The sequence below is a fragment of the Phyllopteryx taeniolatus genome, chromosome 5 (assembly GCF_024500385.1).
Source record: "Phyllopteryx taeniolatus isolate TA_2022b chromosome 5, UOR_Ptae_1.2, whole genome shotgun sequence".
NCBI classification, from domain to species: domain Eukaryota; kingdom Metazoa; phylum Chordata; class Actinopteri; order Syngnathiformes; family Syngnathidae; genus Phyllopteryx; species Phyllopteryx taeniolatus.
Genome location: NC_084506.1, coordinates 29102847 through 29121382, shown reverse-complemented (window position 1 = coordinate 29121382; position 18536 = coordinate 29102847). Strand labels below are relative to the sequence as shown.

General features: G+C 40.2%; 2 protein-coding genes across 7 annotated transcripts; both read left to right on the top strand.

The window, feature by feature from the left end:
* The first annotated feature begins 40 nt into the window (after positions 1–40).
* On the top strand, positions 41–9965 carry cracr2b (calcium release activated channel regulator 2B). 5 transcript variants are annotated; one of them, XM_061774571.1, is made up of 19 exons: positions 41–132; positions 1364–1407; positions 1475–1738; positions 1805–1916; positions 1992–2139; positions 4115–4261; positions 4354–4444; positions 5061–5156; positions 5246–5433; positions 5747–5818; positions 6591–6645; positions 7149–7228; positions 7322–7418; positions 7534–7663; positions 7732–7813; positions 7883–7997; positions 8927–9034; positions 9123–9199; positions 9615–9965. In XM_061774571.1, exons 3-19 carry the CDS (start codon positions 1487–1489, stop codon positions 9697–9699), a joined length of 1935 nt encoding a protein of 644 aa, XP_061630555.1. In that variant the 5' UTR covers positions 41–132; positions 1364–1407; positions 1475–1486; the 3' UTR covers positions 9700–9965. The 5 variants fall into 5 exon arrangements, with proteins under 5 accessions (XP_061630555.1, XP_061630559.1, XP_061630558.1 ...); XM_061774572.1 differs by having other exon boundaries at positions 82–132; positions 1340–1407; XM_061774573.1 differs by lacking the exon at positions 41–132 and adding an exon at positions 147–173.
* Positions 9966–10068: 103 nt separating this feature from the next.
* Positions 10069–18292, top strand: cd151 (CD151 molecule). Of its 2 annotated transcripts, XM_061774577.1 has the most exons (9): positions 10071–10220; positions 11131–11215; positions 15034–15225; positions 16397–16471; positions 16754–16774; positions 17313–17417; positions 17500–17655; positions 17735–17821; positions 17907–18292. In XM_061774577.1, exons 2-9 carry the CDS (start codon positions 11132–11134, stop codon positions 17964–17966), a joined length of 780 nt encoding a protein of 259 aa, XP_061630561.1. In that variant the 5' UTR covers positions 10071–10220; position 11131; the 3' UTR covers positions 17967–18292. The 2 variants fall into 2 exon arrangements, with proteins under 2 accessions (XP_061630562.1, XP_061630561.1); XM_061774578.1 differs by lacking the exon at positions 16754–16774 and having other exon boundaries at positions 10069–10220.
* Positions 18293–18536: the final 244 nt, after the last annotated feature.

The window sequence follows — 18536 nt, the reverse complement described above, 5'->3', positions numbered from 1 at the left end:
ACTTTACGGTAAAGCTTGAGCGGCATTTGCACGCAGTGCCATCTATCGGCTACAGGCAGTACTACTCGCCAGGTTTGCCGTGAGAAGTGATCAAAGGTGGTCAAGTGGACACCTGCGTCCAACTCCGTGGAGGTATGTCATTATTTCACCAGTTTTCCAACCTGTCTTAAATGGTATACGTTATTATACAGTCAGTATCGTTAGATTTTAAATAATTTTCATGTTTTTCACAACATAGGCTATTCAGCATGTTTTGCTCCCATTTATTTGCCTTTTTTTTTAAGAATATCAAGTAGTACTGTGTTCGCAACACTGTTTGGGTTGTTTCAGCTAGCTTGGTTAGCTAGCGTCACAGTGGCTACAAGAATGACAGCTGTTTGATTATGAGGCTGGAATAGGACTGTCTTTTACGTTTTGTACACGTGAAACCATCTACATTGAAGTTCTTCAGAGCTGACATGTAATCGTCGTCAAGTCTGCCCATCTAAGTTTTAAACCTTTTTCCTCCACTTCCCCTTTCTGTGAGAAAACAGCGCACCTTAAAAACATGACTAAGTTGTAAAGTTTATTTACGCTTTGCCCTGCCCGTTGACTACTTTAGAAAAAACCTCTACATACGCTGGAATTCATTTTATCTCTTGTGTTAGGAGGAAGTTGTGAAGGCTTCATAGATCATCTCCAAGAGTGCTATCAGTAGCCACTGTCTAAATGTTTATTTTTATGGATATGGCAACATCATTGTTTGGAGAGGCTTCTCATGTGGTCACATTCATACTGTTTCTGCCTTTTGAATTTAAAATGCGTCCATCATCGCTAGAATAAATCACTTATGGGAAGAGTTGTCGATAGTGTGACAGATTTAAAATGTGTAATAGTATGTAATATATCATCGTGGGAAAATATTTGCTAGCAATTGTGGTAGTCGCACCATTCAAATGAGTACAAACAGTGTATTTGCATCTCCTCACCCTCCTCTTCAAGTACTGTACACACGAACTCACATGACTCCATCCTGTTCTTTATTTTATACACATCCTAGGGCTAGGTTAATTTATTGGGTGTCACTTCTCCTCCAAGCTGTACCTTTTTGCCATGGGAAAGGTATAAACAGTTACCTTGGATTCCTGTAATCGGCCATATAGTGTCCATTAGTATAGATTGTACTTTAAAGTACAGAAATGCACCCCTAATACCCTGTTTCTGAAAGAGTCCTATAAGCACTTTGAGCCGAACATTGTTTAAAAAATTGTATTCTGTATGTAAGTCATGTTTCCTATGCAGACATAAGTGAAGTCAAGTTTGACAGAGCAGCTGTAGATAATGCGTACGGTCCCAACAGAGTTTGTTGTTCTTGTTTGACAAGGGAGGACCTGTGAGCCGACTTGTCACAGAACCTTCCAGCAAAAAGTAAGTAAAAATGTCAGTGTAAATACTAAGATGTCTACTTTTGTATTCATTAATTTGTCTGTCCCAGCAAAGCTACAGTATGTCTAAGTGGCTGAATGATGGGGAGGTGCTGGAAGGTCAAGGCAGCGGCGAGGCTGTACCTGTAAGCCCGCGACCTCAGAGCATGTCAGCAGGGAGCCCCAGACTGGCCAGGGGCCGCAGCCCACTAAGCTCGCCCACCCCTAGAAAGGCAACAGCAAGCCCGCAAGCAGCAACCATGGGGAAGGCCAAGCAGCTGTTTGTGTTGTGTGACAAAGAGGGGAAAGGCTTCATCACGAAACGGGACATGCAGGTGGACTGATAGTTTGGCAGAATGTAAGTTCACTCCTCATCTTTAATGTTTATATCATTTCCTCAGAGGCTACAGGTGGAGTTGCCTCTGTCGCCCGAACAGCTGGAGACCGTATTTGAGAGTTTGGACCGTGAGAGCAACGGGTTCCTTACACCACTTGAGTTCAGCACTGGACTTGGTGCGCATACTGCAATATTTTAGTAGAACAGTTATGTGGGAATCTCTCTAGCAAACAACTGTCTTTCTGGTGCAGGAGAGCTGATGGGGCATAACGACACGACTGAGCAGAGCCAAGAGCTTCCAGGCAAAGACATAGACCAGGTGGACTGGTCGGAGGATGCTGCTACAATAAGACTTACTGACATTCTGAATGAGCTTGGCGCTGATAAACTTTCTGACAGGTGGGAACGCCACTGCTAGAACAAAATATCTGAGCATTCAGATTGCACATGCAACCACACCATCCATGTTTTGCCATCTATGGTTCGACTCCTTTTACTGAAATGTTAGTTTTTTGCAATGGTATTGTTTCAGTATTGGTATTTTATACAGGTATAGTGTCAAAGTCAAGAATTTTAGTATTCTGACAAAGCACAGCAAAGCAAATGTATTTATATAGCGCATTTCACACACAAGGTAACTCAATGTGCTTTACATGATTAAAAGCATTTACAAAAAAAGAAAAAAACAGCTTATAAACATTTAAAACAAAGTGAGAGAAAAAAATACGTAAATAAAAGTACAATTAAAACAGCGTTTTTAACAACATTTAAATGTGGAAATGCTCTAAAAAGCCTGAGGAAAAAATAAGTCTTTAACCTGGACTTTAAAACATTCACACTTGGGGCTGACGTCACTTCTGTTGGCAACCTATTCCTTTTGTGTGCAGCATAATAACTAAATGCTTCTTCGCCTTGTTTGCTTTGGACTCTGTGCTCCACTATTTGACCTGAGTCTGTCGATCTCAGAGCCCTACTGGGTTTATATCCCATTAGCATTTCTTTCATGTATTCAGGACCTAAACCATTTAGTGATTTATAGACCAGTAGCAGAACTTTAAAATCTATTCTAAAGCTGACTGGGAGCCAGTGTAAAGACTTTAGAATTGGAGTAATATGCTCAGACCTCTTTGTTATGGTCAGAACCCGAGCTGCAGTATTGTGAATGAGCTGCAGCTGTTTAATGATCTTTTGGGGGAGTCCAGTCAGAAGACCATTACAATAGTCAAATCTACTTGAGTCAAAAGCATGGATGAGCTTCTTTTGGTCTGCTTGGCACATGCAAGCCTTCTCTCTGCATATGTTCTTCAGATGGTAGAAGGCAGTTTTAATAATTGATTTGATATGACTGCTGAAAGTCAGGTCGGAATCTATCAGTACACCAAGGTTTCTGACTTGGTCTTTGGTTTTCAAAGAGAGTGACTAACAGCAATCCTCTTTTCTTTATTGTCAAAACAATTTTCTCAGTTTTGTAGTGGTTTAATTGAAGAACATTTTGGCTCAGCTAGTTTTTTATCTGTTTTACACAGTGACACAACACCTCAATTGAACTGTAGTCATCTGGAGACACTGCTAGATATACTGTAACTGTGTATCATCTGCATAGCTGTGATAGTCAAAATTAAAGTTCTGAAAAATTTGACCCAAGTGTAGCATATACAGGCTGAACAGGAGGGGTCCAAGAACTGACCCTTGAGGGACCCCATAGGGCATTGCCATTCAATGAGATTGAACACTTCCAATGGTTACAAAATAACTCCTTTCCTCCAGGCAAGACCAGAATTGACACCTTTCCCGAGTCAGTATTCAACCTTATGTCATTTAGCACTTTGATAAAAGCAGATTCTGTACTGTGATAAGGTCGAAAACCAGATTGAAATTTGTCAAAAAGTCCATTTAAATTCAAGAAATTGCTGAGTTAATTAAAAATTACTTTCTCAACAATCTTGACTATGAAAGGATGATTTGAGATGGGTCTATAGCTTGGTAACATGGAAGCGTCCAGCATTCTATTTTTTAGAAGAGGCTTAATGGCAGCTACTTTAAGAGCTTTAGGAAACTCGCCTGACTGAAGTGAGCAATTGATTATTTGCTGCAAAACAGCCAGCATAGACTTCATAATAGCTTTGAAAAAGTCAGAGGGTATTGAGTCAAGACAGCTCGTTGACGGTTTCAGCTGCTGAACTGTTTTCTCTACAGTTTTTTTGTTTTTTTTTGTATAAAATTCTGACAAGGTAATGGAGTTTTTCCTGGGTGGCTTCAGATGTAGTATCATTTAATCATTTTGCTGATTTGTGCTGATATTAAACCTGATGGATTGTATTGTATTGTATAACACTATTGTGAAGTGCCACTTTGTTTTGCTGTTGTGTGTCAGTCAGCAGGAGCTTTGTACTTTTTGGTGTGAGCTGCAGAGAGAGCGGCCAGAGCTGCTCAGGGTCCTGGAAGGCATCCTGCTCCACGCTGTCACACATCTGAGGGACTCCATCAGAGAGAGAGACAGCCTGGAACAAGCTTTGCGCAGGTATTGCACAAACACATCCGCTCACATTCTGCTTAGTGGGCTTAAACAGTGAGGTGATTTTTAAAATTTCCTTCAAATTTTATGCACTTTAGACGGGAGAGTGAACATGATCAAGTTGTTCAGTCTATGTACGAAGAAATGGAAAACCAAGTCCGAGAGGAACGAGAGAAACGCCTGGCTAAGGTACAGATCATTGGGTGCTCTGTAAGTTTGCGTCAAAACGCTGACTGTGAATTCAAAGCAAACACAAACAGCTTGGCAGTATTAATTTAAACCATTGACTATGCAAACATAAGGAAAAATACAAGTAACAAAAGGCGACGTGACAAAAGGTCAGTGCGACTAATCTAACTAGGATAATTCACATAACAAACAAAAAGAGATGGACAAAGTACAATGGAAGGAAGACAGTCGGTACCAACTAAAACACAAACCCAAATAACCTACACAAGGCGAAGTACAAGAAACGGAAAATCACAGTAGCACTTATAGGCAAAAGTCTGGTGAAAAATAAGTAGTGGCGGGACGAGCAGAACAAGGAACAAGCACAAAAGTAACACAATGCTGTGGCAATGGTGATAAGCAAAAACAATAACTCAGCATCTTCCATTTATTTCTGCTGCGTCTAAATACCCTACTAATGATAACCACCAACAGGTGCAACGCAGTAGACTATGCCCACAAACACTCTCCATGGAGACTGTAACAGAAAGGGGGGACAGCAACAAAACAGGATGGTGACATGTTCATTCTTCCAGCATTATTTTCACCAATTAAATAATTTTTTGATGGAATACAGGAGAGCATCAGACAGAAGCAGAGAGGAATACAGGTTGAGGAAGAGTTGAAGATGCGGGACCAAGAGTTGGAGATAACCTTGAGCAAACAGAAAGAGGTCCGTACTGATGGTCCTGCTGATATTCCAGCTAATAAAGTGGTCGCCAGCATAACGGGGGAGTCAACAGAACTTCTCTTTGCATGAAGCTGGAGAGCAAAATGCAGCAGCTCATCTGTGAGCAGGCAAACATCAAGGAACAGAACCAGGAGCTGCGCAGCCTCAACGTCCAGCTGCAGGAGCAGGCACAGAGTAGTAGGATGCAGCTGCAGGCTGCTTTGTTTCAGCTGGCCCAGCTACAGCTCAGCGCTGCACAGGAGCAAGCGGCCAGACAGCAGTAAGATTCAGGCTCACTTTGTTTTTTGGGTAGATTTATTACACCATCGTATGTTAAAAATTACATTTGAATAAATATATTTTTGTCATACTAAGATAGATATATATTTTGCTCAAACTGAAGAGCAGAATCAGTGCATTTATTTGTTGGTAGTGTTAAGAAATACAGAAAATGTGGTTTTCCTACACAGATCACAGGACATAAAATACATTTTCTAGAATGTACAGTATATATTGTTAATACAATATTATTGCATGTATGAATCAGGCATCCTCTTATACGTTTTAATAATCCATTTCTTGTTCCACCACAGAAATATGATCAAAGTGTCCAGAAACATGCAGAAAGAGAAGGATAGTCTCCTGCGACAACTCGGCTTGTTGAGGTAAGTCAATTGCAAAGTAATAAAAGGTAAAAAAAATTAGACTGACACTCAACACACGCTACTTCAAGTACACTTTGCACATTCAAATGTGATCGGATACAAGAGTTGGCTTTAAAATTCTGTCTTGCATGTTTAATATTGCTCACTTGACAAGTGTCCTCATTAAAGGCCAGCTCATGCTGTCCGCTTTGGCTTCCGGAGGGTGTGCATTGGTCCATGTGACATTAATATCTTCATCTGCCCCTATGCGTGAGGATACTTCTACTATGCCTCTCATTTCTTGCACCAGTCTGCTGAGTTGTCCGCCCCTTCTCCTATTTATGTTCAGTGGTTGCACATTGTATCTTCATTTGACTTTTTTCTCCTCTTCATGCAAATGCAAGAGACATTGGAACTGTTTTTTTTTCGCTTCCGTGAGGTTGCCATTTGGATTAAATGTGCATGCGTAGGAGGGGGGAGCGTGGATTCATGCATAAGCGTGGAACAATGTTTTGAAAATGATTGATTACTTCTAAACACTGCCATATCACCAGCCATGAGGGTGTGCACACTTGTGGAAGCACATTATTTTACGGTGCCTCTTGAAAATGTTTATATTTTTTTCAATTAAACTGTAGAGGTTATATGTCACATTAATGGTGGAAAAAGTTTTGAAATGATTCATCTTGGTCTCATTTTTCATATTGCAAAAACCTGGCTTTTCAACAGGGGTGTGTATACTTTTTATATCCACTGTAAATAAGAACAGCGTGCCAAACCTTGTTCTCTGCAGGGACATGAATAAACGGCTGCGGGATGAGAAAGATGCCCAGCTGACCAAGAATAGGGTTAGTCATCCATCTGAGCTCCTTCCTCCTCTGCCGCTAACCTATGACCTCAATGAAGACTTTTACAATGCGTGGACACAGCACAATTATCCGCCCTAAGCTAAGTGTGGGGACAGCATCATGGAACCCTCCCGCCCCTTGACCATCATACCATACGACAGCTTGTTACCTTTTGAACTCAGTCAGCATCTTGCCTGCATAAGGGACCTGACGGCTTGTGTTGAAAAGACATTTATTCTGCGTTATGGAAGGCTATTCTGCCAAACAACATTCCTTCTGTTATATTTGACAAAAGGCTATGTATATTAGTAATCACTCCATTGAAATGCCACCTGTTTGATATCATGTACCAATTACAGTTCAGCGAGTGTTACATGTGTAATGCTTACTTGCACAGCAGAATAAATGTCTACTGAGCTATGAGTTCCATTTTTTTTTTAAGTTGGTGTTTGTTGATGGTGTTAACTAACAATAATAATGACTTTCCACTAAACCCCTTTCAGAGTCCAAATATGGAAGAAACTTTGCAGAAGACAGGGTCAGTTGTAGGGCACTACTTTCTCCAAGAGAAGCCAGTGAAAAGGTTTGTGCGAGCAAGTCTACATGCATCCACTGTTTTTGCGGCCCATGGAGGCAGAAGTAACTAATTGTGTGTACCTGCTAATCACCACTGAAGACGGCTGAGCTCGTACGATGAGCAGGAACAGGACACGGAGAAAATAGCGATAGATTCAAAGGCATCATGTAGAGTCAGGTGTGAGAGAGTTGGGCAGGTAGGGAAGATGCTGTACTTCATTCACAAATACAGAATTCACTGCAGCAGAGAGTCAAACTCCTTCCCTTACAACAAAAACACAAAGGCTGATTTAATTATATGTGACTTTTTAGAGCAGACTTATGAGTCCTCCTCAGCACGTGTTCAAGTTGGTCTTCCTTGGTAGCTCAGGGGTGGGGAAGAGCGCCTTCATCCAGCACTACTGCACAGGACATTTCTGCAGCCCTAGAAGCGAAACTGCTGGTAAGCTTTTATCAGATTTGTACAGCCTATAACCTTGCTTAGTTTATGAGCTTGCTAGGCGTTGCTAGGTGTTGATTTCCAGATGAAGATCATCTCTCTGGGCTCTACCTCCATCACCCTGCAACTGTGGGACACTGCCGGTCAGGAAAGGTAAGTCCTTCGCCTCTTTAGCCTGCTGCTACGCCGCATGTGACATCCTTCACCCTTTCACGTTTGCAGGTTTCGCTGTATCACCGACCAGTACTACCGCAAGGCTGACGCCATCCTGGTAGTGTATGACATCACTTGGTCGGCCTCATTCACCGCTGCGAGAGAGTGGATAGACTCTGTGGAGGTGACCTGGTGGATGCTAAGTCGGCAGTATTTTGCCATTAGTTTTTGGGTTATTACAGAGCCACCACACAATGAACTGTGGCACACCCAGTTTGATAAATTTGTCCGAAAGTTATTTATGAATAAAAACATATCTTTTGTTTATTTATCTGTGTCAGCACATATAGTAACAGTTAGAACAATTAAATGTTCTTCCATTAGATTGCAGAATGTTCAATAAACAGGTTTAGGTAACCAGTGGTGTTTCCAGTATCAAAAGGTGGAACATAAATTTTGTGTATTGAAGTAGTGACGACACATACCAGGAGTGTGTCGAGGTTGTACTTTATTCGTGACATCGTACCTGACCAAGTCAGCACAAAACAAAAGTCCCCTCAAATGTGGCCATATAACGTGCCCCTACACAGATGAAATGACAGAGGAATATATTAAAATATTTAAATAAACTTGTAAATGAAAATAAAACAAAAAAAAAATACATTTCTCAAGTGGTAATGGGACTTACCTCCCACATGGACATCAAGATAAAAAAATGGGAAAATGAAAGGACCCAACTTGAAGAGGGCAGTGTAACAATTATTGGAATAGTTATTAAGTATTGGACACAACACACAAAATTTATGTTCCACCTTTTGATACTGGGGGCCGCATTAAAAGAACGTCAGGTTATCATTTAACCGACTTTATGTAATTATAATAAAAAAAAATTAAATACAAAATATTGACGTGCTTAACTGACCATGTTACACGCATTCAACAGAATGAGTCAATTATTATTTGTTCAATTAAACAAGCCCTAATTTCACATTGAGAAAGTCTATATTTGTGAGTAAATTGAGATGAGATCATCATTATTTCAGTAGTCATACTCTGTGACAGTTTTGTTTGGTGGTTTGCGCAATGTGTAACATAAACCGGAATGTGTCCTAGGAGAAGATGTGCGATGGTGCGATGCTCATGCTGCTCGGAAACAAGCTGGACCTGGCTGACAGTCGCTGTAGGAAAGTCGCAGAGAAAGATGGACAGAAGTTGGCAGAGGTGAGGTCCAATTCATTGTTCAAAAGCTTTCTTTTTCAACTCAAGAAAAAATAAATTAATATATTCTGTCTAACTCTGGTCCATGCAGCAGCACCGGGCCTCGTTTTTTGAATGCAGTGCCAAAACTGGCGCGAACATGGAGGAGCTGATGACTCATCTGGCTGAGTATGAACTCTGTTTTTAAGATGCTTTGATTTAGATTGCCGTTATGTTTCATTTTACTTGCTTATGATGTTTCTTTCAAAATGGTTTCATCACAGTGAAATTGTTTGCCTCACACATAGCCCTACTGGCCATGTGCATTCAAAAGAGAACCATTACAAAAGTTCTATTATTTCATCCTGCTCAATTTCACATCATTAGAGCGTTTTTGATTTAACAATATGTGTATTATTTGAGTTATAGTATGCAGCGGTGTAGAATTGAACCGTTTACCTCATTCAAATAATGAGAGGGGTAAAATATTAGTAACACCTCTCAGTATGATGTAGTATAGTTATACACAACAATGAAACTTACCACTTCTTGTACTGGATCACTGAGAAACTGTTAAGTGTGCATCACCTTTTCTTTATTTCAGGAAGTTAATTGCCCAGCTTGATCGACAAAGTGAAGACACACTTTCCCTGACAGAGTATGCTGCACAAAGAAGTTGTTGTATGTAATCGTAAAAAGACAAATGTATGAAAACGGGTTACAACTACCAGGGTTCAGCTGTTACCAGTTCTAATGATGAGACAGTTTTTGGGGTTGAGTTAAAGGTTCAAATCACACCTAACAACGGGACTGTCACGTCCAGAGGTCAAGTTTTTCTTCCTGTGACTGTATTAACACACTGTATAGTCTTCTGTTTACTGAAAGTCATGGTTACTGTAAAGTTTATATGCTTTTAGAATGCTTTGATTCAGTCAAATATAATTGTTTTGTTGAAGCCACTTGTCACAGTGTTTATCAGTATTTGCTGAAGGTTCCCTTCAGGCGCCACACTCACTTGTGTGTGGGAAAGGACAGTGGGGGGCAGCCATGCACTTTTTAAAGTGTTTGCTTGAGCTAGCAGCTCCAATTGGAGATACAGTAAGACACTCACACAAGTGCTGCAGACAACCTCCACAGACAGAAGGAAATCCGCAGCGGGCTGAGTGGGATCTTGAAAGACGTTGCCACAGAAATTAACATTTTGAATCAGGTAGGACAGTTTTGGCCTCACTTGAAAGCAGTAGCACTTTTTCCATGATACCATAGTTAAAAATAACTGTGTAGGAGAATGTTTTGCTAGACCGCCACTCACACATGCACTTGCTCTTAAAGTAGGATTATTTGTCTTAAAATATCAAATTGTTCAATCTGAACAGTTAATTTAGGTTTCAGCTCCATTGCGCTACAGTGTATTTATTGCTGCATGTCATGCGACACAAGCTGTCACCCGCCACATATTTGATTTCATCAGTGAGCTGCTGCTGCTCAGTCTATGCAAGATTGGGGAAGTTCTTCACATTTACTCAAGGGGGAATATCGTCAACATGTACCGTATTGCACCTGCAATGTATATATTTCACAGCACCGTTGTTAGATTTTCATTCCATGCAAGACTTACACGACGGGCATGGACATACAGCGCTTCTCACAATATTAGTTTATACTATAACCAATCAAATCTTCCACACACAAAAAAAGCAAAAAATTGCACTTTTTCATTGGACCAATTTTCATCCAATTCGACAGATAATGCTGTCGCAAACATTTTTGAAGTTATTTTTGCTCCTCTGGTGTTGGAAAACCTTACACACACAGATCTGGTGCCCATGAGGGCCTGACCCACATATAGCAAAATAAAATAAAAAAAATTAAAAAATGCACTTTTTACTTTTCTAGTGGTTCAATTTTCAGCCAATTTGACAGAAAGGACATTCTATTTTTATCTGATTCGAAAGGTACAAGGCTGTTGCCAAATCTAAAGTCTTGAAGTTATATCACAATCAATCTAATGTAGCCCGAATATGCTCTGATGCAAATTTGTTTGAGGCCATGTCACACTGTACAACTTGGTCCATTAATTTTTCTCTTTGTTTTCTTTTTTTTTTTTTTTTTCTTTTCAGAATGGAAACTCGGAGGGAAAACAACAACACCTGTGGGACGATTTGTCTAAAGTATCTTCTCTTTATAATTAACATTCTTTTTTGGGTAAGTTACAAAAGCAGTGTCAACAAAACAAATGATAGATACACTTTCAGTCAGTGCATATTTTTATGATGGAGATATAATAATGGTATAGTGGAAGGAAAAAGTATGTGAAACCTTTGGAATTTCTTAACTTTCTGCATAAATTGGTTGTAAAGTGTGGTCTGATCTTCATCTAAATGACAAGAATAAACAAATAGTCTGCTTAAACTACTACCCCAATTCCAATGAAGTTGAGATGTTGTGTTAAACCTAAATAAAAACAGAATACCATGATTTGCAAATCATGTTCAACCTATATTTAATTGAGTACACAACAAAGACAAGATATTTAATGTTCAAATTGATAAACTTTATTGTTTTTAGCAAATAATCATTAACTTAGAATTTTATGGCCGCAACACGTTCCAAAAAAGCTGGGACAGGGTCATGTTTATCACTGTGTTATGTCTCTTTTTCTTTTATCTTCTTCTTCTTCTTCTCCTTACGGCTTGTCAATTTAGGGGTCGCCACAGTGCGTCATCCTTTTCCATGTTAGCCTATCTCCTACATCCTCCTCTCGAACACCAACTGCCCTCGTCTTGCCTCACGACATCCATCAACCTTCTCTTTGGTCATCCTCTAGCGCTCTTGCCTGGCAGCTCCATCCTCATCATCCTTCTACCAATATACTCACTATTTCTCCTCTGGACGTGTCCAAACCATCGAAGTCTGCTCTCTCTTACTTTGTCTCAAAAACATCGAACCATGGCTGTCCCTCTGATGAGCTCATTCCCTTCCTCCACCCGTTCCAACCTGCTTGGACCTGTTTCTTCACTTCCTGACCACACTCACCATTGCTCTGGACGGTTGACCCCAAGTATTTAAAGTCCTCCACCCTTGCTATCTCTTCTCCCTGTAACCTCATTCTTCCACCACCACCCCTGTCATTCATGCACATATATTCTGTCTTACTTGGGCTAATCTTCATTCCTCTGCTTTCCAGTGCATGCCTCCACCTTTCGAACTGTTCCTCCACCTTTTCCCTGCTTTCACTGCAGATCACAATGTCATCTGCAAACATCATGGTCCACAGGGATTCCAGTCTAACCTCATCTGTCAGCCTATCCATCACCACTCCAAACAGGAAGGGCCTCAGGGCTGATCCCTGTTGCAGTCCCACCTCCACCTTAAATTCGTCTGTCACAACTACAGCACACCTCACAACTGTTCTACTGCCCTCGTACGTGTCCTGTATTATTCTAACGTACTTCTCTGCCATTCCAGACTTCCGCAGTTCCTCTCTGGGTACTCTGTCATAGGCTTTCTCTTGATCAACATCCTCAAGGCAAATAATGCATCTGTGGTACTCTTTCTAGGCATAAAACCATACTGTTGCTTGCAAATACTCAATTATGTTCTGAGTCTAGCCTCCACTCTTTTCTATAACTTCATTGTGTGGCTCATCAACTTTATTCCTCTACAATTCCCACAGCTCTGCACATCACATCATCTTAAAAATGGGCACTAGCGCAATTTTCCTCCATTCCTCAGGCATCTTCTCACGCGCTAGAATTCTATTGAACAAGCTGGTCAAAAACTCCACAGCCACCTCTCCTAGATGCTTCCATACCTCCACAGGAATGTCAACAGGACCAACTTTCTTTAATGTACAGCTTCAGCTGTTCAACAGTCCGGGATCTCCGTTGTCGTATTTTACGCTTCATAATGCGCCACACATTTTCAACGGGAGACAGGTCTGGACTGCAGGCAGGCCAGTCCAGTACCCGCACTCTTTTACAACAAAGCCACGGTGTTGTAACACGTGCAGAATGTGGTTTGGCATTGTCTTGCTAAAATAAGCAGTGGCGTCCATGAAAAAGACGTTGCTTGGATGGCAGGATATGTTTCTCCAAAACCTGTATGTACCGTTCAGAATTAATGGTGCCTTCACAGATGTGTAAGTTACCCTTGCCATTGGCACTAACACAGCCCCATACCATCACAGATGCTGGCTTTTGAATTTTGCGTCCATAACAGTCCAGATGGTTCTTTTCCTCTTTGGCCCGGAGGACATGACGTCCACAATTTCTAAAAACAATTTGAAATGTGGACTCGTCGGACCACAGAACACTTTTCCACTTTGCATCAGTCCATCTCAGATGAGCTCGGGCCCAGAGAAGCCGGCGGCGTTTCTGGGTGTTGTTGATAAATGGCTTTTGCTTTGCATAGTAGAGTTTCAAGTTGCACTTACGGATGTAGCGCTGAACTGTATTTACTGACATTGGTTTTTTGAAGTGTTCCTGAGCCCATGTGGCAATATCCCTTACACATTGATGTCGGTTTTTGATGCAGTGCCGCCTGACGGATCGGAGGTCACGGGCATTCAATGTTGGTTTTCGGCCTTGCCGCTTACACGCAATGATTTCTCCAGATTCTCTCAACCTTTTGATGATATTATGGACCGTAGAAGATGAAATCCCTAAATTCCTTGCAATTGTACATTGAGGAACATTGTCCTTAAACTGTTCCACTATTTTCTCACACACTTGTTCACAAAGAGGTGAACCTCACCCCATCTTTGCTTGTGAATGACTGAGCAATTCAGGGAAGCTCCTTTTATACCCAATCATGGCAGCCACCTGTTCCCAATTAGCCTGTTCACCTGTGGTGACAGGTGTTTGATGAGCATTCCTCAATTTGATGAGCATTCCTCAACTTCCTCAGTCTTTTTTGCCACCTGTCCCAGCTTTTTTGGAACGTGTTGCAGCCATAAAATTCTCAAGTTAAAAAGTTAATGATTATTTGAAAAAACAATAGTTTATCAGTTTGAACATTAAATATCTTGTCTTTGTAGTGTATTCAATTAAATATAGGTTGAACATGATTTGCAAATCATTGTATTCTGTTTTTATTTGTTTAACACAACCTCCCAACTTCATTAGAATTGGGATTGTAATACCACTTAAACAATTACGTTTTCATATTTTTCTTGAAAAAAATGTAAACATTCACAGGGCAGGGAGGAAAAAGGGAGCCTGCATCAATGGGAAAATGAATTCAGAAGATTATCAAGATATTTGCAGAAAAATTTGACCCCATCTGTCCAACAGTTGAAGCTCAAAAGAGGATGGGTGTTTCAACAGGACAATGATCCAAAACAAGAAAGTAACAACAAAATGTGATCAGAAGAAGAAAATGTGTTTTGGAGTGGCATAGTCAAGTCCTGACCTCAATCTAATTGAGCTGTTCACAGCAGACATCCCAGGAATTTTGCTGGACCGTAACAGTTTTGTAACAAGGAATGGTCCAAAATTCATCCTGATGTTTGTGCACGTCTGATCAGCAACTAGAGGAAACGTTTGGTTGAGGTCATTGCTGGTAAAGTTGGTTCAACCAGGGTTCACTTACTTTTTCCTCTCTGTCCTGTGAATGTTTATTTTCAACAAAAATATGGAAAACAATAAAAAAATTGTGTGGTATGAGTTTAAGAAAACTTTTATTTTCTTCATGTGCTTTGGATGAAGATCAGACTACCGTACATTTTATGACTAATTTATGCAGAAATGTAAGAAATTCCCAAGGGTTGATGTTCACATAATTTGTCCTCCCACTGTACAGTGAATATTCCGTGTGTTATTTGTTTTAATGTATACTTAGCTATGCTAAATATTTGACAATTATAAGAATGATTCAATCAGAGATGTAGGAGAATCTCTACAGAAGATGTGCTCATTTGAATTGTTTGTGTTTCATGCACATCTATTTACTTGTAGACTAACCCAAAGTAGAAGTCATTACATTTCTAAGTGTATATAAGTGTGTGGGGCATGTTTTCTCAGCTGGCAGGGGGTGCCATGCTGGCCGTGGGTGTGTGGACTCTGTTGGAGAAGATCGACTACATCAGTCTGCTCAACTCCAGCTTCTACACTGCGTCCGCTTACATCCTAATCGCCGCCGGGGCCGTTGTGATCATCATTGGCATCATTGGATGCTGTGCCTCTCTGAGGGAGATGAAAAGTCTTCTGATTGTGGTGAGGCAAAATAATGTTTATTTCGTCAAGTTAAAGAAGACAAGGAAAGTCCTGTTAAAGATTCTATTTTACACACATACACACACTGGTCTGGGGGTGTTGAAAGTTAATTCTGGGTGACCTTGTCTGATTGCAGCTCACTGTTGATGGCCCACAGTAAGTGTAGCTGCAGTACGACGCGCCGGGTCACGTGGCGTGTCTTCAAGAGTTTACATTTAGAGTGTGGCTAATGTCAGAGGAATGAGGAGCATCACAAACGTCCGCATGCAGCAGACGTGCAGACACAGATACGTGTTGTGTAAATAGAGAAGCTCCAGTCAACAAACCCACTGACCGTATTACTATGACAACATACGAACAACTTGCTCTGTAGCTTTGAAAGATTTGACATGTGAATATCTGCATAACTGCTTGTGAAGCTGAGAGCTACATCTTTGGTACTAATTAATGTGAAGGTCTATCAGTTTGATACACTTCTAAAATGACAAATGTGCTCGAATTACCTTGATTTAACAAGGTGGGGAGCAGATAAATCTCAATATGTAGCACTGCAGGTTTATACATTTTCAAATAATCATTTCTACAACGAAATCACGACTTGTCATCGGTGAGCTATTTTTAGAACAGCTACCCATGTGGTCCTTGCCTGTGGGCACCATGTTGGTGGTCCCTGTCTTAGGCAAATGCAATTAAATAGGATTTATTTCAAATAAAAAAATAAAAATTCCAACAACATATTAAAACAGATATAAATTCTAAATCTTTTTTTTTTTTTTTTTGAGCCAGGTCCATAGCAGATTTCCAGGTGGTGGATTTTTTTGGAACACGCCAACTGGTAATTAATTTAATACTTTGTAAAAGAGTCTTCGTTTCCAATGACCGCTTCAAAGACTCGTTTGAGCATATTTTAACACATAAAACCGCTTTTCACTGCCAAGTTGATGTACGTTTGAAAGCTTGTTTCATTTCAGGAGAAATAATGCAAATCGCAGAAGGAAAACAAACAAAAAAAAAAAGTTGTTTTGAATAATGTCATTGTCATTTGCTTTTTCTGTAAGCAAAAGGGAAAAATCGATTAAAATCGGAAAACAGATTTTAAAGCCATCGCTCAACCCTGCAAATATGATTGAGAGTTGTTCTTTTTTTGTTGTTGTTTTTGTATCTCTTTCAGTATTTGGTCCTGTTGCTCTGTGTTTTTCTGCTGGAAATCGTTGCCGGGGTCTTGACATATATTACCTACCAAGAGGTAAACTGTTTTACCCCCAATTTGTTTGTTTGTTTGTGTGTTTCAAGTGCTGTGGGCCCCTTTAAATCGCACTCCAGCATGTTTTTAAATGCCTCTAAAAGTTGAACAGATCATGTTTTTCTTCATGCATGTTTCGTAATTGTTTTCCTCCTCCTGGTCATTTGTGTTTCTTATTGGGAGGGTTTTAACACAAAAGTGTGAGGTTGACTGTTTAAATACCAGTAGTACCTGTGTGTACACATCTCACATCTTCCTTCGTTCTTTCCCCTTTTCTCGCTCCAGTGTTTCCCTTTCTGCCACCAGGTAATCTGCTGCCATTTTATTCATTTTACAGGTGCATCTCAGTAAATTCAAATATCAGAGAATACTCAATTGAATTCACTAGTTCAGTTATAAAAGTTATACATTATAGATTCACTACACACAGAGTGCAATATTTCATTATTTTATTTTTCATCGAGAAATTGCGATATTAAATGAGAAACAAAATGATTTTAAATTCGGTAGAAATTGGCCTTCTGACAAGTGTTTTTCCTGTTTTTGCATCTGTTTAATATACTGTATGAATGTTACTGTTTGAGTTAAGCTGCTGAAATACTGTCAATGAACTGTTGTATGATATTCTACCATAATTTGAGTTGCACCTGTATATCAACACGCTCTGTTGCAGGTTGATATGAAATTAATGTTTTCACTCAAGATTAAATCATTTTAAAACAATTCTGAACAACACGAAGACAAGTCATACAGTGTGTGGTCCGTTTTTAATTTTATAGGCTGTACGGTAGAATAGAAAAGTTTGTTGTTCACCAGTGCTAATTGTGCGGCTTGTGTTTCACAGCTGGATGAGGAACTGAGGCAAAATCTCAAGGTGACCATGCAGCAGAAATACCAACAAGCTGGGGAGGAAAGCGTCACACATGCTGTGGACAAGCTCCATCAGGAGGTGTGGACGTCCAATACTTTCTGTACATACTGACTGAGTCTAGTTGAAATGCGATGCATGTGTGCGTGTTCGTCACGTTCAGTTCCAGTGCTGCGGCAGTAACAGCTCCTCAGACTGGAAAGACAGTGTCTGGATCCAGGCCGCACAGGACCAGCAACTTGTTCCCGACAGCTGCTGTAAAACTCCCAGCAGCCTCTGCGGCCTCAGAGACCATCCCTCTAATGTCTACAAGGTGGAGGTGGGTACGCATGTTCCATTGATATCAGCTGACATACAGTATTAACGACGTTCTAAAATTGTTGTTGCTGTGCTGCCAGGGAGGCTGTGTTGTGAAATTGGAGGAGTTTATTCTCAGTCAGCTGTATATTGTGGGTGCACTGGGCATTGGGATTGCATTTTTACAGGTGAAGTCCCTTACAAGTAAATATTTTGACAAATGTGTCCATGTAAAGTGTGGAACTAACACTTTCTTTGTATCTTTTATTTCAGCTATTTGGGATGATCTTTACTTGCTGCCTTCATCAAAATCTGAAAGATGAGCCATACTGATGTTGTATTTTTTTAGTGTCATTACCTCATGAGCGCTTGGAGACTTACGTGCCTTCAATTGACAAGTTTGGACTTTAAAATTGTACACGCTTGAGCCACTTTTATGCTGCTGGGCAGCACTTCACTGCAAAATGTTGTCTTCCTTTCTATGTGGAGGATAATGCAGAAAAATGCTAGCTTCATGTGGTTTTATGTTATTTACATCGACTGCACTGCTGTTTTTGGTGTGTCACATGGTTTAAAGAAATGCACGCTCAATATAATAAGAACAATAAAAATCATTGTGTTAGCGTGATTGCCAATAAAAAGGCATTTTATTATTTCTATGTATTGCTGACAATGCATTTTAGTGAGAATGTCATACAAGTTTGAGGGATTAGATTTTTTTTTAATCAAACTGATAAACTTTTTTTGTTTTTGCAACTATTGACTAATTTTGAATGAGATGCCTACAACATGTTCCAAAAAAGCTGAGACTGTATGTTTACCACTGTGTTACATCACTTTTCCTTTTAACAACATAATAAGCGTCTGGGAACTGAGACCACCATTGTTGAAGCTTTATAAGTG

Bases quoted from the DNA above. Each gene is read 5' to 3' on its own strand.
- cracr2b (XM_061774571.1), top strand. From the start codon at position 1,487: ATGTCTAAGTGGCTGAATGATGGGGAGGTGCTGGAAGGTCAAGGCAGC. The intron at 2,140-4,114 runs GTGGGAACGCCA...GTTGTGTGTCAG, and splicing joins GCTGATAAACTTTCTGACAG to TCAGCAGGAGCTTTGTACTT. The intron at 9,035-9,122 runs GTGAGGTCCAAT...TGGTCCATGCAG, and splicing joins ATGGACAGAAGTTGGCAGAG to CAGCACCGGGCCTCGTTTTT.
- cd151 (XM_061774577.1), top strand. From the start codon at position 11,132: ATGGAAACTCGGAGGGAAAACAACAACACCTGTGGGACGATTTGTCTA. The intron at 15,226-16,396 runs GTGAGGCAAAAT...TATCTCTTTCAG, and splicing joins TGAAAAGTCTTCTGATTGTG to TATTTGGTCCTGTTGCTCTG. The intron at 17,418-17,499 runs GTGTGGACGTCC...CGTCACGTTCAG, and splicing joins TGGACAAGCTCCATCAGGAG to TTCCAGTGCTGCGGCAGTAA.